The sequence below is a fragment of the Hyla sarda genome, unplaced genomic scaffold (assembly GCF_029499605.1).
Source record: "Hyla sarda isolate aHylSar1 unplaced genomic scaffold, aHylSar1.hap1 scaffold_137, whole genome shotgun sequence".
Classification (NCBI taxonomy): domain Eukaryota; kingdom Metazoa; phylum Chordata; class Amphibia; order Anura; family Hylidae; genus Hyla; species Hyla sarda.
Genome location: NW_026607998.1, coordinates 95,672 through 122,095, shown reverse-complemented (window position 1 = coordinate 122,095; position 26,424 = coordinate 95,672). Strand labels below are relative to the sequence as shown.

The window sequence follows — 26,424 nt, the reverse complement described above, 5'->3', positions numbered from 1 at the left end:
TATACTATATACTACTATATAGTCCAACATGCTGGGAGTTGTAGTTTTGTAACAGCTGGAGGCACCCCTGGTTGGAAAACACTGACCTATAGTATATACTACTATATAGTCCAACATGCTGGGAGTTGTAGTTTTGCAACAGCTGGAGGCACCCCTGGTTGGGAAACACTGACCTATACTATATACTACTATATAGTCCAACATGCTAGGAGTTGTAGTTCTGTAACAGCTGGAGGCACCCCTGGTTGGGAAACACTGACCTATAGTATATACTACTATATAGTCCAACATGCTGGGAGTTGTAGTTTTGCAGCAGCTGGAGGCACCCCTGGTTGGGAAACACTGACCTATACTATATACTACTATATAGTCCAACATGCTGGGAGTTGTAGTTTTGCAGCAGCTGGAGGCACCCCTGATTGGGAAACATTGACCTATACTATATACTACTATATAGTCCAACATGCTGGGAGTTGTAGTTTTGCAACAGCTGGAGGCACCCCTGGTTGGGAAACACTGCGCTATACTATATACTACTATACAGTCCAACATGCTGGGAGTTGTAGTTTTACAACAGCTGGAGGCGCTCTGGTTGGTAAACACTGACCTATACTATATACTACTATATAGCCCAACATGCTGGGAGTTGTAGTTTTACAACAGCTGGAGGCGCTCTGGTTGGTAATGTGAGCTGTATATCTTAGTATTATTTTGGCATTATATGGTATTATTATGTAAGCTGTATCTGGCAGTATTATTTTGGCATTATATGGTATTATTATGTGAGCTGTATATGGTAGTATTATTTTAGTATTATATGGTATTATTATGTGAGCTGTATCTGGCAGTATTATTTTGGCATTATATGGTATTATTATGTGAGCTGTATCTGGCAGTATTATTTTGGCATTATATGGTATTATTATGTGAGCTGTATATCTTAGTATTATTTTGGCATTATATGGTATTATTATGTGAGCTGTATATGGCAGTATTATTTTGGCATTGTATGGTATTATGTGAGCTGTATATGGTAGTATTATTTTAGTATTATATGGTATTATTATGTAAGCTGTATCTGGCAGTATTATTTTGGCATTATATGGTATTATTATGTGAGCTGTATATGGTAGTATTATTTTAGTATTATATGGTATTATTATGTAAGCTGTATCTGACAGTATTATTTTGGCATTATATGGTATTATTATGTGAGCTGTATATGGTAGTATTATTTTAGTATTATATGGTATTATTATGTGAGCTGTATATGGTAGTATTATTTTGGCATTATATGATATTATTATGTGAGCTGTATCTGGCAGTATTATTTTGGCATTATATGGTATTATTATGTGAGCTGTATATCTTAGTATTATTTTGGCATTATATGGTATTATTATGTAAGCTGTATCTGGCAGTATTATTTTGGCATTATATGGTATTATTATGTGAGCTGTATATGGTAGTATTATTTTAGTATTATATGGTATTATTATGTGAGCTGTATATGGTAGTATTATTTTGGCATTATATGGTATTATTATGTGAGCTGTATATGGCAGTATTATTTTGGCATTGTATGGTATTATGTGAGCTGTATATGGTAGTATTATTTTAGAATTATATGGTATTATTATGTAAGCTGTATCTGACAGTATTATTTTGGCATTATATGGTATTATTTTGTGAGCTGTATATGGTAGTATTATTTTAGTATTATATGGTATTATTATGTGAGCTGTATATGGTAGTATTATTTTGGCATTATATGATATTATTATGTGAGCTGTATCTGGCAGTATTATTTTGGCATTATATGGTATTATTATGTGAGCTGTATATGGTAGTATTATTTTAGTATTATATGGTATTATTATGTAAGCTGTATCTGACAGTATTATTTTGGCATTATATGGTATTATTATGTGAGCTGTATATGGTAGTATTATTTTAGTATTATATGGTATTATTATGTGAGCTGTATATGGTAGTATTATTTTGGCATTATATGGTATTATTATGTGAGCTGTATCTGGCAGTATTATTTTGGCATTATATGGTATTATTATGTGAGCTGTATATCTTAGTATTATTTTGGCATTATATGGTATTATTATGTAAGCTGTATCTGGCAGTATTATTTTGGCATTATATGGTATTATTATGTGAGCTGTATATGGTAGTATTATTTTGGCATTATATGGTATTATTATGTGGGCTTTATATGGCAGTATATTGGATTTTGTGGGATGTATATGGCAGTGTTATTTTGGTGATATTATGTGGGCTGTACATGAAATTAAATCTTGGTATTATGTGGGTTGTAAATGACAGTATTATTTCAGTACTATATATGGATTTTCTTTTTCACGTGGACTTTACAATGCACTATTTTCTGCATTATATGGTGCTGTTATTTGGGCTGCATATAGAAGTATTTATTTGACACTATATAGGGGTATTATTTGGGCAGTATAAGGCATAAGGTAAGGTCAGCAAAAAGGAAGGGACATTGTTCTCTTTTCTGAACTTTGAGATCCCCATTGATGTTATTAATTAATGTGGGGTTCCTATATAAGTTATGCCTGCTCAAGCTCCAGAAGAGGAGAATAACATTCAAAGTACTACTTAAAGGGGTACTCCGCTGGAAAACTTTTTTTTTTTTTTTTAAATCAACTGGTGCCAGAAAGTTAACAGATTTGTCAATTACTTCTATTTAAAAAATTGTATTCCTTCCAGTACTTATCAGCTGCTGTATGCGCCACAGGAAGTTCTTTTCTTTGTGAATTTCTTTTCTGTCCGACCACAGTGCTCTCTGCTGACTCCTCTGTCCATGTTAGGAACGGTCCAGAGCAGGAGAAAATCCCCATAGCAAACCTATCCTGCTCTGGAAAGTTCCTGACATGGACAGAGGTGTCAGCAGAGAGCACTGTGGTCAGACAGAAAAGAAATTCAAAAAGAAAATAACTTCCTGTGGAGCATATACAGCAGCTGATAAGTACTGGAAGGGTTAAGATTTTTATTTAGAAGTAATTTACAAATCTGTTTAACTTTCTGGCACCAGTTGATTTAAAACAAATTGTTTTCCCCCGGAGTACCCCTTTAATACTATACTACTCTATTCTACTCCCCTATCATCTTTTCTAATGGATCCTTGTCACTGACTCTTATCAAAACATTTTGGGTGGAGTTATCCTGTAATATTACTTATATGTCCATAATGTCTTTCAGGTGACTTTCTCCCGAGTGGCCAGGGTCTGTAAGAACGACATGGGAGGTTCCCCTCGTGTTCTGGAGAAGTACTGGACCTCCTTCCAGAAGGCTCGTCTCAACTGCTCAGTCCCCGGTGACTCCTTCTTCTACTTCGATGTCCTCCAGTCCATGAGCGACATCCTTACCATCAACAACCGCCCCGCTGTCATTGGAGTGTTCGGCACCCAGGCCAATAGGTGAGATGAGGGGAAAGGTTTACAGGGATGGGAAATCCAGGCATTCTTAGAATGCATTATGGGTAATCCAAGTCTTCTTATGGCGCTTTATGGGTAATCCAAGTCTTCTTATGGCGCTTTATGGGTAATCCAAGTCTTCTTATGGTACTTTATGGGTAATCCAAGTCTTTTTATGGTGCACTATGATTAATCCAAGTCTTCTTATGGTGCACTATGGGTAATCCAAGTCTTCTTATGGTGCTTTATGGGTAATCCAAGTCTTCTTATGGCGCTTCATGGGTAATCCAAGTCTTCTTATGGTACTTTATGGGTAATCCAAGTCTTTTTATGGTGCACTATGATTAATCCAAGTCTTCTTATGGTGTTTTATGGGTAATCCAAGTCTTCTTATGGTGCTTTATGGTTAATCCAAGTCTTCTTATGGTGCACTATGGTTAATCCAAGTCTTTTATGGTGCTTTATGGTTAATCCAAGTCTTTTATGGTGCACCATGGTTAATCCAAGTCTTTTATGGTGCTTTATGGGTAATCCAAGTCTTCTTGTGGTGCTTTATGGTTAATCCAAGTCTTCTTATGGTGCACTATGGATAATCCAAGTCTTTTTATGGTGCTTTATGGTTAATCCAAGTCTTCTCATGGTGCTTTATGGTTAATCCAAGTCTTCTTATGGTGCACTATGGATAATCCAAGTCTTTTATGGTGCTTTATGGTTAATCCAAGTCTTCTCATGGTGCTTTATGGTTAATCCAAGTCTTCTTATGGTGCACTATGGATAATCTAAGTCTTTTTATGATGCACTATGGTTAATCCAAGTCTCCTTATGGTGCTTTATGGGTAATCCAAGTCTTTTTATGGTGCGCTATGGTTAATCCAAGTCTTCTTATGGTGCTTTATGGTTAATCCAAGTCTTTTTTGGTGCACTATGGTTAATCCAAGTCTTCTTATGGTGCTTTATGGGTAATCCAAGTCTTCTTATGGTGCTTTATGGGTAATCCAAGTCTTCTTATGGTGCACTATGGTTAATCCAAGTCTTCTTATGGTGCACTATGGTTAATCCAAGTCTTTTTATGGTGCACTATGATTAATCCAAGTCTTCTTATGGTGCACTATGATTAATCCAAGTCTTCTTATGGTGCTTTATGGGTAATCCAAGTCTTCTTATGGTGCTTTATGGATAATCCAAGTCTTCTAATGGTGCTTTATGGGTAATCCAAGTCTTTTTATGGTGCTTTATGGGTAATCCAAGTCTTCTAATGGTGCTTTATGGGTAATCCAGGTCTTCTTATGGTGCTTTATGGGTAATCCAAGTCTTCTTATGGTGCAATGTTGTTAATCCAAGTCTTTTTATGGTACACTATTGTTAATCCAAGTCATTTAGGGTACAATATAGGTAATCCAAGCTTGTTTATGGTGAACTTTGGGTAATCCAAAACATTTTAGGGTCCCCTATGGGTAATCCAAGCATTTTATGGCATACTATAGGTCAGTGGTCTTCAACCTGCGGACCTCCAGATGCTGCAAAACTACAACTCCCAGCGTGCCCGGACAGCCAACGGCTGTCCGGGCATGCTGGGAGTTGTAGTTTTACAACATCTGGAGGTCCGCAGGTTGGAGAACACTGCTATAGGTAATCAAATCTTGTTTTAGATGCACTATGGGTAACCTAAAGTCTGTTCATGGTGCACTGTAGGTAATTCCAGCCTTTATAGGGTGTGCTATGGGTAATCCAAATCTTTTTATGGTGCGCTGTAGGTAATCCAAGACTTTTTAGGATGCACTATGGATAAACAAAGTCTTCTTAGCGTCCACTATGGGTCATCTAAGCCTGTTTTGGGTGCACGATGGGTAAGCCATGTCATTTTAGGGTGCACTATAGGTAATCCGAATCTTCATATGGTGCATTATAGGTACTCCTATACAGTTTCTAAATGTATTAGGGTGCATTCACACCACGTTTTTGCAATACAGTTCCCGTATACGTTTTCTATGTGAAAACCGTACGGAACCGTATTGGAAACCGTATGCATTGACTCTCCATTGAAAACCGTATGCCAAAAGATGCATCAGGTTGTGTCCGTTTTGCATCCTGTACGGTTTTGTCAGTTTTTTTTCCTGTACCCAAAACCGTATCCTACCACAGTTTTAGGTCCGGTTGAAAAACTGTATTAAACCGTTTACGTTTTTTTTTTTTTTTTAAACATGGGAGTCAATGGGAACCGTAGAGAACCATATGTGCGTACAGTTCCATCCGGTTTGCACCATACGGTTTTTTACAGTTTTTTTTCTTGGAATTTCAATCAAACAAGTAAAACTTTATTCAAAAAGGAGTGAAAAGTTAAAAACGTATAGTTTTTTTTTCTTAAAAAAACGGATGCAACCGGATGTCATTTTTCAAACCGTATACGGGTTAAAATTTGTACACACGTTTTGATACAGTTTAGTCCGGTTTTGAGGAATCCGTTTTTCCTCAAAAACCTGATACGGGAACTGTATTGCCAAAACGTGGTGTGAATGCAGCCTTACAGAAGAACGTTGTATTTTAAGAACATTATAGAACAGATAAAATACTATTGTGTCCCTTAGTTCATTACACTTCAATCACATCACAAGCTAAATTCGGAATCCTGCTGCTTCCCTAGTACCACAGAGCAATGCATTATGGGAGCCCAGATAAGTTATACAGCTGAGCTGTCAAGTCACCTGACTGTCTACAGAGTATAGATAAGATGTAGACTGTTACCGGGGGCAACCAGCACAATTTTACTCTAGCTTTGGGTGTAAAGAGAGAAAAAAAAACCCTTATAAAGTTCACATTTTGAGATATTTAGGGCAAAGTATCTACAGGGTCATAAAAAGGGATTAGCTAATGATAGCTGTTAAGAGCCCATGACGCAATCGGGCCTTCTCATCCTTCATGCACCTGCGGCCCGGTTGTTATATATTAATGGATACTCCTCGAAGGGCTATAAAAAAAAAACCGCAGGAGTACATAGGAAACCGCCAATAATGGCCGAACGGAATAGGACCGCGTCCAGAGAACGTGAAGCATTTTACAGACCCCATTAGTGGATTAGGTAAGCAAAACAGAGCCGGACGCAGATGCCCAGTAGGGCCGTGAAACAGAAATTAAGTGGCTGGGAAAGTTCAGAGGAAGATTTAACGCCGGCTCTGCGGCTGCTAGACAAAAACGTAATAAAGACGGGACGATAAATTACAGGTTATAAAGAAGGAAACCACAGGTAATGGAGAGCGATACATCAGAGCCAGGTGCCAGAGCGAGAGGCCTCCTCTCCAGGCCGGAGACTTCATCCCGGAGGCTGCTGGGAGACGCGGGGAATAAATCCATTTATATCAATGTTTTTCACCGCGGCCAACGTATCGTCTCATAAAGGGAATTAATCCTCGGGGATGTGTTATTATTGGACGGGAGGCACATTAGAGTCTACTCGGCGTCATGCGTATGAGCACCGAGGGAAGGCGGCCATTAAGATGAGAGATTAATACGGAATTGGGACAGAAATACTTATTAGCAAATATCTCTGGATAGAAGGCGGGAGGCTGCTAAAATACAGTGATTTATGCTCATAAAACACAGACGGACACGTTGGGTGATGACACTTTGCAATATACCGTATTTTTCGCCATGTAAGACGCTCCGGCATATAAGACGCACCCAATTTTAAAGGATGAAAATCTAGAAAAAAAAAGATTCTGAACCGAATACAATGTAAAGTATAGGACAGTGATCTTCAACCTGCAGACCCCCAGATGTTGCAAAACTACAACTCCCAGCATGCCCGGACAGCCGTTGGCTGTCCGGGCATGCTGGGAGTTGTAGTTTTGCAACATCTGGAGGTCCGCAGGTTGAAGACCACTGGTATAGGAGGTAATACTCACGTGTCCGCGCCGCTCCGGACCCGTCACCGCTCGTCACCGCTGCCCTGGATGTCGCCCTCCATCGCTGTCGCTGCATCCCCTGGGTGTCCCCGTCGCTCCGGAACGTCTCTGCCGCCCGGTATCCTCGCTCTCCGTCGCCACCATCACGTCGCTATGCACGCCGCTCCTATTGGATGACGGGACGGCATGCGCGACGACGTGATGACGACGAAGGAGAGCGCCGGCCATGCAGGGGATCCCGGCACGGAGCAGACACCGAGGAGGCAGGTAAGGTCCCTCCCGGTGTCCTGTAAGCTGTTCGGGACGCCGCGGCGAAATCGTTCCCGAACAGCCCGACGGAGCAGCCGGGTTAGTGTCCCTTTCGCTTCAGACGCGGCCATCAGCTTTGATCGCCGTGTCTGAAGGGTTAATACAGGGCATCACCACGATCGGCGATGTCCTGTATTAGCCGCGGGTCCCGGCCGTTGATGGCCGCCGGGAACGCCGCGATAGGAGAGGGTTTTAATGTGTATTTGCCGTATAAGACGCATCTTATACGGCGAAAAATCCGGTAATCGCTACCTAGTGACATTACAGGCAGTCATTTTGGGGAGTGAATGTTCTGTTGGTGCGCCCATTATGTTACGTGACGCCATTGAGTGTCCTGATGTGAGAGGAATATGCCTGAAACTCATGAAAATATATATATTTTTTTTCTTGTAGCATCACCGGATCTGGCGTGTGTGCTTTCTACATGGATGAGATTGAGAAAGTCTTTAACGGGAAGTTCAAAGAGCAAAAGACCACCGAATCTGCTTGGACCCCAATTCCGGAAGATAAGGTCCCAGTCCCCAGGTAAATGCAGCCTCAGACCTTAGGAAATAGGAAGATCCAAAGCATGAAGCTTCAAGGGGAGTCCCACTTTAATATTTTTAGAAGATCTATAGCATGAGGCCTCTAAAAGATACTTGCCATGAGACTCAGCGTAAATCCATTGCTTGAGGCCCTGAGGAGACTCCTAGCTTAAAGGGGTTATCCAGGAAAAAAAACTATTTTTTATATATCAACTGGCTCCAGAAAGTTAAACAGATTTGTAAATTATTTCTATAAAAAAAAATATTAATCCTTTCAGTACTTATGAGCTGCTGAAGTTGAGTTGTTCTTTTCTGTCTAAGTGCTCTCTGATGACACCTGTCTCGGGAACCGCCCAGTTTAGAAGCAAATCCCCATAGCAAACCTCTTCTACTCTGTGCAGTTCCCGAGACAAGCAGAGATGTCAGCAGAGAGCACTGTTGCCAGACAGAAAAGAACAACTCAACTTCAGCAGCTGATAATTATTGAAAGGATTAAGATTTTTTAATAGAAGTAATTTACAAATCTGTTTAACTTTCTGGAGCCAGTTGATATTAAAAAAAAGTTTTTTTCCTGGAATACCCCTTTAAAGGGGTACTCCACCCCTGGACATCTTATCCCCTATCCAAAGGATATGATTGCGGGGGTATTCCCGCCGCCAACTTAGCTCCATTCTGGATGACTGGCGATGCGGGGCGGAGGCTCATAACATCACGGTCACGCCCCGCTTGTGATGTCACGACCGCGCCCCCTCAATGCAAGTCTATGGGAGGGGGCGTGACTGCCGTCACGCCCCCTCCCATAGACTTGCATTGAGGGGGTGTGGCCGTGACATAACGAGCCTCTAGCGTTGCACCCGATGCTCTAAACGAACGCCGGGTGCAGCAGGGAGAACGCAGGGGTCCCCAGTGGATAGGGGATAAGATGTCTAGGGACACGGAGTACCCCTTTAAGGCTTTTAGCTTGAGCATCGAGAAGATTCATAGATTATGTTTCCAATTAAATATATAGCTTAAAGGGGTATTCCGACCTTAGACATCTTTACCCTTTATCCAAAGGATAGGGAATAAGATGTCTGATCGCGGGGGTCCTGCCGCTGGGTCAGTGGCCGCTTGGTTTCCGAGACGAAGACGTGACGCCACTCCCCCTTATGATGTCAGGCCACGCCCCCTCCATTCAGGTCTATGGGAGGGGGAGTTTAAATAAATCCATAGCTTGAGGATTTTAGTTAACCCATGGTTTGTGGATTTTAAAAAATTCACATCTTAAAGGGGTACTACCGTGAAAAACTTTTTATTTTTTTTTTATCAACTAGTGCCAGAAAGTTAAACAGATTTGCAAATTACTTCTATTAAAAAATCTTAATCCTTCCAGTACTTATTAGCTGATGAATACTACAGAGGAAATGGTTTTCTTTTTAGAACACAGAGCTCTCTGCTGACATCATGGCCACAGTGCTCTCTGCTGACACCTCTGTCCATTTTAAGAACTGTCCAGAGTAGGAGAAAATCCCCACAGCAAACATATGCTGCTCTGGACAGTTCCTAAAATGGACAGAGATGTCAGCAGAGAGCACTGTGGTCATGATGTCAGCAGAGAGCTCTGTGTTCTAAAAAGAAAACCATTTCCTCTGTAGTATTCAGCAGCTAATAAGTAGTGGAAGGATTAAGATTTTTTAATAGAAGTAATTTACAAATCTGTTTAACTTTCTGGCACCAGTTGATTTAAAAAAAAAAAAATAAAAGTTTTCCAGGGGAGTACCCCTTTAAGGGGATGCATAACATGAGCCTTGATCAGATCCATAGCTTGAGGCTTCAAAGGGATTTATGACTTTAGGTTTTCAGAAGATCCATAGATAGAAGCTTTGAAGAGATCATAGCTTGAGGGTTCAAGGAGATCCAGATTGAAGCTTCCGGGGGTTTGACGTTTCTTTTTTCATCTTCCAGGCCCGGGTGTTGTGCCGGTTTTGGCAGTGCCACCTCATACAAGGCATCCAATGAGTTTCCAGACGTGACCCTTTCCTTCATCAAGTCTTTCCCTCTCTTAGATGAGGCTGTGCCGTCCATTACCGAGACACCATGGTTTACCAAAACAACCAGCAGGTATGGAAAAACCCATGAGTTATTAATATGAGCTTACATTGACAACTAGAGTAAATTTGATTCGTCACGAACTTCTCGGCTCAACACTTTTCCTGCGTAAATTAGTTCAGCCTTCAGGGGCTCCGGTGGGCTGGAAAAGGTGGATACATTCCGAGGAAAGAGTCTCCTAGGACTGTATCCACCTTTTCCAGCCCACCGGAGCACCGGAAAGCTGAACTAATTTATGCAGGAAAAGTCATCAACTGCCGAGCCGAGAAGTTTGTGACGAATCGAATTTACTGTAAGTTCGCTCATCTCTAATGACAACCATTAGGCTAGAAAACTAACAAGTCTACTCCTAAAATGTGTTGATGGAACAGATAAAGATAAGTGGACAGGGAGACAGAGGACAGCGCCTCTTGTATTACCCTTGACACCAGCAGTCCAAGGCAGGACTCTAAAAACGTAGACTCTGTAGAGTGGTCGCTCACCAGATAGTGGAGAAAACAGGCTTATCAACCCTTCAGGGTTACATAAGCTGGGTAGGTGGATGATAGCAAGCTGCAAGCCCAAGGTCCAAATGGGAGAGGAAGAGGTCTTCTCCAATAAGCATGTAGACAGGAAACCGGAAAAGGTGGACCCTATGAAGGCGCTGCTCACATCCAGAATATACGACACAAAGGTGTAGAGAAAAAGTGCCAGAAGGCTTTGTGGTTATTTCTTCCAATAACGCGTTTCGGAGGGTATCGCCTCCTTCATCAGATTGGCATAAGCCAATCTGATGAAGGAGGAGATACCCTCCGAAACGCGTTATTGGAAGAAATAACCACAAAGCCTTCTGGCACTTTTTCTCTACACCTTTGTGTCGTATGTTCTGGATGTGAGCATAGGGCCTTCATAGGGTCCGTCTTTATGCATTCATGTCTGAAGGCCCCCTTTACTTATTTTAATGCTTATCTTAAAGGGGTACTCCAGTAAAAAACAAGTTTCTTTTTCTTATCAACTGGCGCCAGAAAGTTAAACGGATTTGTAAATTACTTCTGTTAAAAAAAAATCTTAATCCTACCAGTACTTATCAGCTGCTGAAGTTGAGTCGTTCTTTTCTGTCTGACTACAGTGCTCTCTGCTGACACCTCTGTCCATGCCAGGAACTGTCCAGAGCAGGAGAGGTTTGTTATGGGGATTTGCTCCTGCTCTTGACAGTTCCTGAGACAGACAGCGAGTTGTCAGCAGAGAGCATTGTGTTCAGACAGAAAAGAACAACTCAACTTCAGCCGCTGATAAGTACTGGAAGGATTAAGATTTTTAATAGAAGTAATTTACAAATCAGTTTAAAGGGGTTATCCGGGAAAAAACTTTTTTTAATATATCAACTGGCTCCAGAAAGTTAAACAGATTTGTAAATTACTTCTATTAAAAAAAATCTTAATCCTTTCAGTACTTATGAGCTTCTGAAGTTAAGGTTGTTCTTTTCTAAGTGCTCTCTGATGACACGTGTCCCCAAATCCCCATAGCAAACCTCTTCTAAACTGGGAGTTTCCCGAGACAGGTGTCATCAGAGAGCACTTAGACAGTAAAGAACAACCTTAACTTCAGAAGCTCATAAGTACTGAAAGGATTAAGATTTTTTTAATAGAAGTAATTTACAAATCTGTTTAACTTTCTGGAGCCAGTTGATATATATATATATATATATATATATATATATATATATATAAATGTTTTTTCCTGGAATACCCCTTTAACTTTCTGGAGCCAGTTGATATGAAAAAAATAGTTTTTCACCGGAATACCCCTTAATATTGCTACTATGATACAGATTTTGTTCCTTCTATCTCATTCCAGGTATAAGCTGACGCAGATCGCTGCAGATACCTCAGCTGGCCCTTATGGAAATTACACAGTCTTATTTCTGGGATCCGAAGATGGAAAAGTTCTTAAGGTTCTCACAGGAACTACAGAAAACTCCACGGTGGAAACCGTCCTCCTGGAAGAGATCAACGTCTACAACCAAGACAGGTAACAGCAGGGCCTCCAGCTCAGTTCTTGGTGCTTGGATTATACAACCGAAAGCATATAGTAAAGCATTCTATAACATAGGTGCGGAGGGAAGATGGACGATGGGAGGATCCTAGGACTGCAGTTGGATCGAGATAACCGCGCCCTGTTTGTCGCGTTTTCTGGCTGCATCATTCGTGTTCCTCTCAGCCGGTGTGAATTGTATGGAACCTGTAGGAGGTAGGTAACACATGGACTGCCATAAGGTTATCTACAAGGGGAGTGGTTGGCCAAGAACGTGCCGTCTTTTTGATATTTCTATAGGACCCATTCACATATGTCTTCTAAATTACCTGTTCCGTCTGGTGAAATAAGAAAAAAATGGATACCGGCAAAGAGGCGCCTAGTGTTATCCTGGCAAAGAGGTGCCTAGTGTTATCCTGGCAAAGAGGTGCCTAGTGTGATACCGGCAAAGAGGTGCCTAGTGTGATACCGGCAAAGAGGTGCCTAGTGTGATACCGGCAAAGAGGTGCCTAGTATGATACCGGCAAAGAGGTGCCTAGTGTGATACCGGCAAAGAGGTGCCTAGTGTGATACCGGCAATGAGGTGCCTAGTGTGATACCGGCAAAGAGGTGCCTAGTGTGATACCGGCAAAGAGGTGCCTAGTGTGATACCGGCAAAGAGGTGCCTAGTGTGATACCGGCAAAGAGGTGCCTAGTGTGATACCGGCAAAGAGGTGCCTAGTGTGATACTGGCAAAGAGGTGCCTAGTGTGATATCGGCAAAGAGGTGCCTAGTGTGATACCGGCAAAGAGGTGCCTAGTGTGATACCGGCAAAGAGGTGCCTAGTGTGATACCGGCAAAGAGGTGCCTAGTGTGATACCGGCAAAGAGGTGCCTAGTGTGATACCGGCAAAGAGGTGCCTAGTGTGACACCGGCAAAGAGGTGCCTAGTGTGATACCGACAAAGAGGTGCCTAGTGTGATACCGGCAAAGAGGTGCCTAGTGTTATCCTGGCAAAGAGGTGCCTAGTGTGATACCGGCAAAGAGGTGCCTAGTGTGATACCGGCAAAGAGGTGCCTAGTGTGATACCGGCAAAGAGGTGCCTAGTGTTATCCTGGCAAATAGGTGCCTAGTGTTATACCGGCAAAGAGGTGCCTAGTGTGATACCGGCAAAGAGGTGCCTAGTGTGATACCGGCAAAGAGGTGCCTAGTGTGATACCGGCAAAGAGGTGCCTAGTGTGATACCGGCAAAGAGGTGCCTAGTGTGATACCGTAAGAGAAAAGGGGCAAAGTGAAACAATACACTAGTGGGCATACGTTGCCTGTAGGTAGTGGGTGCTCACCTTGAGCGAGCAAAAAACACGCTTATCAACCCACAACCGGGGTTATAGACACAAACACTGGAGGCAGCTGCGGAGCCCAGGGTGCTGGAGAGGACCGGCCCGTCCTAATGGAAGACGTGGAAGAATAGAAGCAAAATACCCTTTGGAGAAGGCGCTGATGATGTTGGGTGTAGATGGGAATGACCAGGCCAGAAAAGGATGTATCAACCAAAGCTGGACCAATTTATTGGAAAAAAAAAGCAGTAACAAACAGAATACAGTGGTCCCTCAACATATGATGGTAATCCGTTCCAAACGGACCATCGTTTGTTGAAACCATCGTATGTTGAGGGATCCGTGCAATGGAAACTATAGGACAGTGGTCTTCAACCTGCGGACCTCCAGATGCAACATCTGGAGGTCCGCAGGTTGAAGACCACTGGTATTGGAGGTTATACTCACCTGTCCCCACTGCTCCGGACCGTCACCGCTGCCCGGGATGTCGCCTTCCATCGCTGTCGCCGCGACCCCGCCGCTCCGGCAAGGCCTCTGCTTCCCCGGCATCCTCGCTCTCCGTCGCCGCCATCACGTCGCTACGCACGCCGCTCCTATTGGATGACGGGACGGCGTGCGCAGCGACGTGATGGCGACGATGGAGAGTGCCGACGATGGAGGGGATCCCGAAGATGACGCGCCGGAGCCCCGAGGACAGGTAAGTGATCGTCAGCAGACCACACGGGGCACCGTATACGGCTATCCGGTGGTGGCTGAAGCAGTCTGTGCTGCCGGATAGCCATTTCTGCGATGGCCCCGACATACAAAAGCATCGTATGTTGATGCTGCCTTCAACATGCGATGGCCTCTGAGAGGCCATGGCATGTTGAAATTATCGTATGTCTGGGCCATCGTAGGTCGGGGGGTCACTGTAACACGTTTCACTGATCTGAAGAAGGGGGCGCTGTCCCCGAAACGTGTTATCCTGTTTGTTACTTCTTTTTTTTCTCCAATAAATTGGTCCAGCTTTGGTTGATACATCCTTTTCTAGCCTGGTCATTCCCATCTACACCCAACATCAGCAGCGCCTTATTTTGCTTCCTTCCTTCCACGTGTTCCATCTGGCGTCAGATTCAGCATAGTTTTTTTAAGCGATTCAGACTGATTTTTACCAATTCTTCTGCCAGGCTGTTACATGTTGCACGTAATAAGAGCTCCGTCAGTCAAAGGAATGGAACATAACAGAGAGAAGAAAGGAGAACAGAGGCTTGCGCTGTACAAGTGGGCTGCATTTGTTACAGAAATTGCTTCACATCTATTGTTCCTGCCAGTTTTGGAAGCAGATGAAAAAAAAAAAATAACAAAAAAAAAAACAATAAACTCCCTTCTGTTCTTAGTAAAATTAACCAGCTCAGTAATAATCTCATTAATAAAGTCACATCACATGTGTGCATCTCCAGAACAAAGCGGCTTACAACTCACAGCTTGTCATTCAGTCCCTGCATGCCCCTCAATGAGACAACCCTTCTCCCCCCCACCCCCCAGCGGGCACATACTCCAGGCTGAATAACCCAACCACAAAGTCATCAGTATTACGAGCCTTGCAATGATGTTTGAAGGGGTCCCAGGGTGCCCGCCGCTGCTGCTCCGGTGGCAAAAAGAGAAAAGCTTTAATTTGCAGCAGACTCCTTATTGCGATGGAAGCCAAGAGAGAATTGAAGGCTCGGAAAAGCCTGCGTGCCAAATGCATCCTACTCAAGCCTCAGATCTTTGGACGGCTGCCAAACCCAGCGTGGTGCCTACAGGGCCCCCAACGTACGGAAGTCTGTTCATGTAGATGGTTTTCGATAAAAATGGTTAATGTTCAGGGCTAATCTCAAGGCTATCTCGTTCAGGTCTACGCCGTTTTGTTCCTTGTGCCTTGCATGAGTGTTCTTAAAGGGGTATTCCAGGAAAAAACTTTTTTATATATATATATATATATATATCAACTGGCTCCAGAAAGTTAAACAGATTTGTAAATTACGTCTATTAAAAAATCTTAATCCTTTCAGTACTTATGAGCTTCTGAAGTTAAGGTTGTTCTTTTCTGTCTAAATCCTCTCTGATGACACCTGTCTCGGGAAACGCCCAGTTTAGAAGAGGTTTGCTAAGGGGATTTGCTTCTAAACTGGGCGTTACCCGAGACACGTGTCATCAGAGAGCACTTAGACAGAAAAGAACAACCTTAACTTCAGAAGCTCATAAGTACTGAAAGGATTAAGATTTTTTTAATAGAAGTAATTTACAAATCTGTGTAACTTTCTGGAGCCAGTTGATATATATAAAAAAGTTTTTTCCTGGAATACCCCTTTAAAGGGGTACTCCGGTGGCAAAAAATGTTTTAAATCAACTGGTGCCAGAAAGTTAAACAGATTTGTAAATTACTTCTATTAAAAAAATCTTTAACCTTCCAGTACTTTATAGCAGCTGTATGCCACAGAGGAAATTATTTTCTTTTTGAATTTCTTTTTTTTGTCTTGTCCACAGTGCTCTCTGCTGACACCTCTGTCCGTGTCAGGAACTGTCCAGAGCAGGAGAAAATCCTCATTGCAAACCTATATGCTGCTCTGGACAATTTCCTGACACGGACAGAGGTGTCAGCAGAGAGCACTGTGGACAAGACAAAAAAAGAAATTCAAAAAGAAAAGAATTTCCTCTGTAGCATACAGCTGCTAAAAAGTACTGGAAGGATAAAGATTTTTTAAATAGAAGTCATTTACAAATCTGTTTAACTTTCTGACAAAAAAATGTTTTTGATCAGAGTACCCCTTTAAAGGGGTACTCCGCCCTTAGACATCTTATCTCCTATCCAAAGGATAGGGGATAAAATGTCTCAACGCAGGGATTCCGCTGCTGGGGACCCCCGCGATCTCCCTGCTGCACCTGGCATGGTTTACAGCGTCGGGTGCAGCGCCGGATGCTCGTGACGTCACAGCCGTGCCCCGCTCGTGACATCACGGCCACGCCCCCTCAATGCAAGTCTATGGGAGGGGGCGTGACTGCCGTCACGCCCCCTCCCATAGACTTGCATTGAGGGGGCGTGGCCGTGACGTCACAAGCCTCCGCCCCGCATCGCCAGTCATCCGGCACAAAGTTCGCTCCATGCACCAGATGTCGCAGCCGAGATCCCCAGCAGCGGGACCCCGGCAATCAGACATCTTATCCCCTATCCTGTGGATGAACGATAAGATGTCTAGGGGCAGAGTACCCCTTTAAGCGTGGGTTGAGTACAGTCCAAAGATGTCATAGACCCCCATACAAAGTCAGCTGTTTGTGTTTTTTTTTCTCACAGAAGCTGCCTGGCATCAAGAGACCCATACTGCGTGTGGTTAAAATCGGGGAACTGCGCCAATTACCGCGGCGACATAAGGTAAGATGGCATGAAAGATACATAACAGGCGCGGTGTGGGGGTGGGTGGGGGTGCACTTATACAGAAAACTGAGGAGACTGTCCCCAAAGATCTCATTAAATGCAGCTAAAATATGAATAATCAGATCAAATAAATATAAAGAGATCTACGACTTCTCTCATATATTACGGGTAAGATACCGGAAAAAATCGTAAGCACAATGCAATACATCTTTTCTATTCGTGTTTGTTGTAGAGCACAATGGCTGCCAACATGTCGGACCCCCACCCACGATCCCCGGGCCGGCACCCCCGCGTTCTGCTTTGGGCAGCCGTGTTCGTGAGGTCATGCCACGCCTCCTCCATTTATATCTGTGGGAGGGGGCGTGACAGCTGTGGTCGAGTGATGGGGTAGGGATAAGATGTCTAGGGGGGAGTACCCCTTTAAAGGGGTACTACGGTGGAAAACATTTTTTTTTTAATCAAATGGTGCCAGAAAGTTCAACAGATTTGTAAATTACTTCTATTAAAAAATCTTTACCCTTCCAGTACTTTTTAGCAGCTGTATGCTACAGAGGAAATTCATTTCTTTTTGAATTTCTTTTTTGTCATGTCCACAGTGCTCTCTGCTGACACCTCTGTCCGTGTCAGGAACTGTCCAGAGCAGCATAGGTTTGCAATGGGGATTTTGTCCTGTTCTGGACAGTTCCTGATATGGGCATCAGGTGTCAGCAGAGAGCACTGTGGACAAGACAAAAAATTTATTCAAAAAGAAAGGAATTTCCTCTGTAGCATACTGCTGCTAAGAAGTACTGAAAAGGTAAAGATTTTTTAATAGAAGTCATTTACAAATCTGTTTAAAGGGGTTATCCAGGAAAAAACTTATATATATATATGTATATCTCAACTGGCTCCAGAAAGTTAAACAGATTTGTAAATGACTTCTATTAAAAAATCTTAATCCTTTCAGTACTTTTTAGCTGCTGAAGTTGAGTTGTTCTTTTCTGTCTAAGTGCTCTCTGATGACACCTGTCTCGGGAACTGTCCAGAGTAGAAGCAAATCCCCATAGCAAACCTCTGCTACTCTGTGCAGTTCCCGAGACAAACAGAGATGTCAGCAGAGAGCACTGTGGCCAGTCAGAAAAGAACAACTCAACTTCAGCAGTTGATAATTATTGGAAGGATTAAGATTTTTTAATAGAAGTAATTTACAAATCTGTTTAACTTTCTGGAGCCAGTTGATATATATAAAAAAAAAAAAATAATTGTTTTCACTGGAATACCCCTTTAACTTTCTGGCACCAGTTGATTTAAAAAAAAAAAAAAATGTTTTCCACCGGAGTACTCCTTTAAGGTAAAGTTTTGTAGAAACAGAGTCAGGGCAACTGCTCATTCTGAATTTAGGAGTCCAGTAGGCGGTCTTACTCCAGTAGGCGGTCTTACTCCAGTAGGCGGTCTTACTCCAGTAGGCGGTCTTACTCCAGTAGGCGGTCTTACACACCTGTGTCTGCACGCCGACACAGCGAAGGCTGATGATCACTGAGTAGTACCGTCCACTTGACTCTTAAAGGGATTATCTAGGCAAAAACCTTTTTTTTTAAATATATATATATATCAACTGGCTCTGGAAAGTTAAACAGATTTGTAAATTACTTCTATTGAAAAATCTTAATCCTTCCAATAGTTATTAGCTTCTGAAGTTTTCTGTCTAACTGCTTAATGATGATGTCACGTCCCGGTAGCTGTGCATGATGGGAGAAGATCCCCATAGGAACTGCACAGCTCCCGGGACGTGAGTCATCAGAGAGCAGGTAGACAGAAAACAACATCTCAACTTCAGAAGCTAATAACTATTGGAAGGATTAAGATTTTTTAATAGAAGTAATTTACAAATCTGTTTAACTTTCCGGAGCCAGTTGATATATGAAAAAAAGTTTTGCCCTGGAATACCCCTTTAAATCCAGAAAGGGCAGAAGTTTAAATAAATAAACTATAAGTTCTACTGAATCTTTTTCCACATATCTATATATTAATCTGCTCAGCTCCTCCTGTTCTATCCTGTTGATGCTCACGGATTGGACTGGATTTTTAATGGGATGTTTGGACAGTGTGCGAAATGCTAAACGTGACATGGCTAAAGACCCTCTTAGGTCCCTCCTATGGTGTTCTAAAAAATGTTCATAGACAACAATGGTGTATTCCGGAAGGATATTGTTGTTTTCGGATGATCATATATTGATGATATTTTTTTCCCCATTACTTTTAGAGTTGGATTTGAACAAGATATTGAGCAACCAAAGCATCGAGGCAATTGTCAAGGTGAGTGGACATTTTCCCAAAATGTACTCTTTGGAACACTAGAGGTAGTCCAAGGACTATGGAGCACAGAAGTAGAGCCAAATTAGACCTAAATACAGTGGTCCCTCAACATACGATGGTAATCCGTTCCAAATGGACCATCGTTTGTTGAAACTAGAGATGAGCGAACTTACAGTAAATTCGATTCGTCACGAACTTCTCGGCTCAGCAGTTGATTGCTTATCCTGCAGGAATTAGTTCAGCTTTCAGGTGCTCCGGTGGGCTGGAAAAGATGGATACAGTCCTAGGAAAGAGTCTCCTAGGACTGTATCAACCTTTTCCAGCCCATGGGAGCACCGGAAAGCTGAACTCATTTATGCAGGATAAAGTCATCAACTGCCGAGCCGAGAAGTTCGTGACGAATCGAATTTACTGTAAGTTCGCTCATCTCTAGTTGAAACCATCGTATGTTGAGGGATCCATGCAATGTAAAGTATAGGACAGTGGTCTACAACCTGCGGACCTCCAGATGTTGCAAAACTACAACACCCAGCATGCCCGGACAGCCAACGGCTGTCCGGGCATGCTGGGAGTTGTAGTTTTGCAACATCTGGAGGTCCGCAGGTTGAAGACCACTGTTAGAGGAAGTTGTACTCACCTGTCCCCGCCGCTCCGGACCCGTCACCGCTGCCCGGGATGTCGCTGTCCAGCGCTGTCGTCGCGTCCCTGTGGTGTCCCCGACGCTCTGGCAAGGCCTCTTCTTCCCCGGCATCCGCGCTCTCCGTCGCCGCCATCACGTCGCTACGCACGCCGCTCCTATTGGATGATGGGACGGCGTACGCAGCGACGTGATGACGACGATGGAGAGCGCCGACGATGCAGGGGATCCCGAAGAGTACGCGCCGGAGCCCAGAGGACAGGTAAGTGATCGTCAGCGGACCACACGGGGCACCGTAAACAGTGGCAGCTGAAGCAGTCTGTGCTGCCGGATAGCCGTTTATGCGATGGCCCCGACATAAAAAAGCATCGTATGTTGAAATGATCGTATGTCGGGGCCATCGTAGGTGGAGGGGGGGTCACTGTAGTAAATTATACTAGATTGGCTGACCATGACCAACCAGCTGATGGGTGACCCACTGCCTAATAACCAGACTGCGTTGTTATTGGACTCTATAGGGTTGGACGTGGTTTCAGAGAAGAGTTCATATGGCACCGGTAATGGGAAAGGACTCATGGGGGCTGCAGTACACATAACGAGAGATTATTTGCAGAACATGAAAGACGAGTTTTATAGGAAAAGATTTGTCCGTAGTAAAATGTGTGTCCTACAGATAGTCGTGTCACGGCAGGAGGCCTCTGCGCCTCCATTTCCCAAACGGGGCTTTCAGATGAAATGAAGCCGGCTGTATATTAACTTGTGGATTTTACTCTCTCTCTCTCGTCTGATTTCTTATCTCATATTTCACAACGTTCAAAGCCTTCTGGGCGCATTACAAGACTCCGTATTAATAAAGCCAATCTATACGGCCAAACCGTGCAGGAAAGTAGAGATCCCATTATGAGTTCTGACATTTACAAGACAAATGGCGGCCGGTAGCTATTGTTCTCTGGTCCGATGTTACCTCCATTTATTATGCCTCCATACGGCCACATTAATTTTTTACTTTGAGCGGCAGAATTTTGTCTGCTTTATAGTATCGACCATCTTCATTCTGGTCTGTTCTGTTGGAGCAGAATGTTAGATGTAATGTTCTTAAAGGGGTACTCCACCTCTAGACATCTTATCCCCTATACAAATTTTGGCTTTTTTTTTTTTTACCTTTACGCCGTTCGCTGTAGGGGGTCATTAACATATTTTTATAGTTTGGACATTTACGCATGCAACGATATCAAATATGTTTATTATCGGTTTTTGTATGCTTTTTTTGTATTAATATGGGGAAAAGGGGTGATTTAAAACTTTATTGGGGAGGGGCTTTTTCACATTTTTTTTTCTTTTTTTTTTTTAATATTTATTTTACACTTTTATAGTCCCCACAGGGGACTATTTATAGCAATCATTAGATTGTTAATACTGTTCAGTGTTATGCATAGGACATAGCACTGATCAGTATTATCGATGATCTTCTGCTCTGGTCTGCTGGTAGGCAGATCAGTGCAGAAGACCCCGGGAGTCCCCTCACCTGCCTTCGTCTGCCATCTTAGCTGATCTGATCCCCACGGCAGTGCCGCGGGTGATTAGATCAGCCATTTTAAGTGCCGCACTGCCGCAGATGCCATGCTCTGTATTGATCACATCATCTGAGGGGTTAATGGCAGACATCAGCACGATCAATGATGTCTGCCATTACTGGCGGGTCCGTGATTGCTGACAGCTGCTGGGACCCGCCAGGAATGAAGCGAGCGCAGCTCCTGCGCTCATGTCACAGCCATGCCGTAAATGTACGGCGCTGTGCGCTAAGTGACTGTGCAGCGCCGTACATTTACGGCACATGTCCTTAAGGGGTTAAGATGTCTGATCACGAGGGTCCAGCCCCTGGGACCCCCCACGATCTCTGTGCAGTACCTGGCATTCTAATCGGTGCGGTGGGAGATGTGACGTCATGCCACACCCCACTAGTGACGTCACGCCCCCTCCCATAGACATGAATGGAGGGGGCGTGGTGTGACGTCACATCTCCCGTCGTGGGTACCCAGTGTCCTAAACATACTGATTAGAATGCCAGGTACTGCAAAGAAATCGTGGAGGGGGGTCCCAGGGACGGGACCACCGCAATCAGACATCTTATGCCCTATCCTTTGGATAGGGGATAAGATGTCTAGTGGCCAAGTACCCCTTTAAAAGAGATTTTTTGTTTTATGCATTACATAGAGGGGCCCCAACAAACTGTTAGCAGTATTTTTGTAGGACTTTTGTAGACAATCTTAAGTCATAGACACAAACTTTACCCCTGAACATCGATCCTATTTATTGAAAGAAAGGCAAGTGATTCAATATTCTTCAAAGACTCATGATGTCCAAAACTCTTAAAGACCATGAAGGACATATTGTAGTCTTGGCCATAGCGCTTGAAGACAGATTGTGATGCGTTGTGTAACCCCATTGAGTGGATCATGAGTTCGTTACAGAGGACGATTGTTCACCACCGGCTGCGGACACACTGAGCTTATTGACGTAACCGAGCTGCGAAACGCATCAGTCTTCACACCCACAAATGTTGTGATAATGTTTATCAGTGCATGCTGGAGAGGAATCACAAAAACCACAAGGTTCTCCATCAGATTCCGAGTGCGTCTTGTGATTTTATTTTTATGTCCATAACCCACTTTATTTTTTTAATAAATGGATTTCACCTCTTATTTATCCACGTTGTCGCTTGGAAATTAGAAATGTAGAATTTTTACATTTAAAGGAGTACTGCAGTCTAAGACACTTATCCCCAATCTGCAGGATAGGGGATAAGAGTCTGATCGCAGGGGGTCCGACCGCTGGGACCCCCCGCGATCTCCTGTATGGGGACTCGGCATAACCGCGGCTCTGCGTGGCTAATGCACATGTTGTCAACCTCACTGAGGTCACAGACACGCCCCCTCCATACAGGTCTATGGGAGAGGCGGGGATGAACCAACGCTGCATCTTTGCCTCTCCCATGAGGGGGGGTGTCGGACGTGGTGTCATGCTGCGGCCAACATGCCTCCTGCATAGGAAAGCTGCGGCAGAGCCGGGACCCCGTACAGGAGATCGCAGGGGGTCCCAGCTTTTGGACCCCCATGCGATCAGGCACTTATCCCATATCATACAGATAGGGAATAAGTGTCTAGGGCTGTAGATCTCCTTTAAAGGGGTACTCCACTGGAAAACATATATATATTTTTTTTAATCAACTGGTGCCAGAAAGTTAAACAGATTTGTAAGTTACTTCTATTTAAAAAATCTTTATCCTTCCAGTACTTATCAGCTGCTGTATACTACAGAGGAAGTCCTTTTCTTTTTGAATTTCTTTTCTGTCTGACCACAGTGCTCTCTGCTGACACCTCTGTCCATTTTAGGAACTGTCCAGAGTAGGATAAGTTTGCTATGGGGATTTGCTTGTACTCTGTTCCTAAAATGGACAGAGGTGTCAGCAGAGAGCTCTGTGGTCAGACAGAAAGGAAATTCAAAAAGAAAAGAACTTCCTGTGGAGCATATAGCAGCTGATAAGTACTGGAAGGATTAAGATTTTTAAATAGAAGTAATTTACAAATCTGTTTAACTTTCTGGCAACAGTTGATTTAAAAAAATAAAAAAAAATAAAAAGTTTTCCAGTGGAGTACCCTTTTAAAGGGGTACTCCACCCCTAGACATCTTATCCCCTATCCAAAGGATAGGGGATAAGATGCCTGATCGCGGGGGTCCCGCCGCAATATAGCAAGCAGCACCCACCTGTTTCTTGTCCGGAAGCGCTGGAGGGTCTGGGTCCCGACCACGGGAACGGAAGTTCGTGACGTCATGACTCTGCCCCCGTGTGACTACACGTCCCGTGCCCTCAATGCAAGTCTATGGGAGGGGCGTGACGGCCGTGGTAGGGAACCCAGACCCTCCAGCGCTTCCGGACAAGAAACAGGTGGGTGCTGCTTGCTATATTGTGGCGGGACCCCCGCGATCAGACATCTTATCCCCTATCCTTTGTATACGGGATAAGATGTCTAGGGGTGGAGTAGCCCTTTAAATAATTTTTACATTATTTTATAAAATTCAGCTTTAGTCTCCGCCCATTTTAAACCATTTGATCATCAATTGGTCTAAAAATTGATCATATTTTATTTTTTTTTTGTCTCCCTTTCCAGATGTTGTCACGGCCTCAGGAAGTACAGACATAGAAGGTGACTCTTCTTATGGTAACTTTCTTGTCCTTTTCTTTTCCAACCTTCTGTCACCCTTTCCTGCCCATAACCCATCCTTTCCAATGTGGTTTTCTTGACATCTATCACTTGGTCTTTCACAGAGTGCTTGTTACCCAGAACTAATTGAAAAATGTACCCCCCCCCCCCAAACTTGTGATGATTTTATCGATAAATACTCGTGAATCTTGGACACCCCATATGGGCCAAAAATTGACTTCCAATTACCATAGGTCAAAAAATAGCTCAAAATAAATATATAATTTGGAGGAGAATAAGATCATGAGGTTGACCCGTCCACCACCAGTCTTTCCATCCACTCTTTAGCCTTTTTTAGCTTATTATGTGTCCATGGTCTTATGTTATATAGATGCATAATGAAGCACAAATCTATGGGCCCATATTGCACCTCATATACCAGTGATTTTATGAGACATCTATGAGGGGGAAAAAACGTATTATGTATCTTAGGATGTACCTTAGGGTCAATGAATACATTTCAGGCCTCAGGAATATTAGTCAGGGCTGTATAATTATTAACACTTTATTTGTTGAAATTCAAACAATTACGGAGATTTCAAATTTGAAAAAAAATATTAGAAATTTTTACAAAAATGTTTCAGTTATAACACATAATACCTAAATCGGGATCTTATGTGTTGTGACATCTCAAAGAGGCGAGTGAAGAAGAAAAAAAATTGAGGAGGAAAAATTTGGACCTTAAAGGGATACACCGCTGCCCCACCGCTTGGAGCAGGCGGCAGGGGTCATGACGTCATGGGCACGCCCCTTGTGATGTCACGCCACACCCCATCAATGCAAGTCTATGGGAGAGGGTGTGGCGGCTGCCACGCCCCCTCCCATAGACTTGCATTGATGGGGTGTGGCGTGATGTCACGAGGGGCTTGGCTGTGATGTCACAACCCCCGCCGGTCGCACCCAGCATTCTAAATGAATGCCGGGTGCTGCACAGAGATCGTGGGGGGTCCCAGCAGCAGGACCCCCGCGATCTTTGGACAGGGGATAAGAAGTCAGGGGTCGGAGTTCCCCTTTAAAGGGGTTATCCAGGAAAAAACTTTTTTTTTTTTATTTATCAACTGGCTCCAGAAAGTTAAACAGATTTGTAAATTATTTCTATTAAAAAAATCTTAATCCTTTCAGTACTTATGAGCTTCTGAAGTTGAGTTGTTCTTTTCTGTCTAAGTGCTCTCTGATGACACGTGTCACGGGAACCGCCCAGTTTAGAAGCAAATCCCCATAGCAAACCTCTTCTACTCTGTGCAGTTCCCGAGACAAGCAGAGATGTCAGCAGAGAGCAATGTTGCCAGACAGAAAACATCAACTCAACTTCAGCAGCTGATAATTATTGAAAGGATTAAGATTTTTTTATAGAAGTAATTTACAAATCTGTTTAACTTTCTGGAGCAAGTCGATATATACATATATATATATATATATATATATATAAATAAAATAAAATAAAGTTTTTTCCTAGAAGACCCCTTTAAATCCAATTTTTTTATTTTGCTGCAAGCTCCTAATTTATTTATTTATTTTCAATTATTTTGAAAGTCTTACATTTTTTTGGCATTCTCCTCCGCCTAATGAGAAGCCTTTTAGTCAGCCGCTCATGAGACATTCTCCTTGTCTTCATTAGCGGCACTTACATTTTTAACATTATTAGCCGATTACCGCCTGTCCATGTAAATTAATGCTCGGGAGGAATTAACGGACGGTGTTGGATTGGAAAAAAAAAAATTAAAAAGAAAGACATTTTAATTAGATTTTATTTTACAATTTCTTTTTTAGCTTGATACAAACTGATGGAGAATTAATTTGTGAACCTCCCCACCCCCATCCATTATTACAACAGGGATCATTTTAGTAGACAGAACAGACAGAGTGGACGTATTAGAGTGACGAGACGGCAGAAGAGGATTAGAGGAGATGGTATATCATTAATTTAACAGCAGGTCCCATCTCGTATCCTTAAGACGTCTTGCTTTAAGCTCGGATTTGTCACTCTAGAGAAAGGTGTTTGTCAGATGGAAAGATTTACTGAAGTGTGACATACACAGCGAGAGAGAGAAGAAGCAGCCAGATCACTGGAAACTTACCAAACCGGAAGACTGCCAACATTAACCCTGCGGCAACAGAAAACGGGAGGGAGGGAGGGTTTTTTAGTTTACTGACTAAATCTCCCGATCCCATAAGAACACACAAATTCATGTTCCTTTTATTTAATATATATAATTTTTTACTTAAAGGGGTATTCCAG

General features: G+C 43.1%; 1 protein-coding gene across 4 annotated transcripts in view; it reads left to right on the top strand.

Annotated features, from left to right (window-relative positions):
* LOC130306386 (semaphorin-6D-like) overlaps positions 1 to 26,424 on the top strand; it is a 214,362-nt gene that overhangs the window by 172,571 nt on the left and 15,367 nt on the right. For 2 of the 4 annotated variants that reach the window (XM_056552095.1, XM_056552093.1), the window contains exons 11-18: positions 3,235 to 3,452; positions 8,051 to 8,182; positions 10,126 to 10,281; positions 12,106 to 12,279; positions 12,361 to 12,498; positions 16,911 to 16,988; positions 19,234 to 19,286; positions 24,093 to 24,128. In XM_056552095.1, coding sequence (XP_056408070.1) covers positions 3,235 to 3,452; positions 8,051 to 8,182; positions 10,126 to 10,281; positions 12,106 to 12,279; positions 12,361 to 12,498; positions 16,911 to 16,988; positions 19,234 to 19,286; positions 24,093 to 24,128 — 985 coding nt within the window. Of the gene's footprint in view, positions 1 to 3,234; positions 3,453 to 8,050; positions 8,183 to 10,125; positions 10,282 to 12,105; positions 12,280 to 12,360; positions 12,499 to 16,910; positions 16,989 to 19,233; positions 19,287 to 24,092; positions 24,144 to 26,424 lie in introns of all 4 variants that reach the window. The other 2 variants (XM_056552094.1, XM_056552092.1) reach the window with 1 other exon arrangement.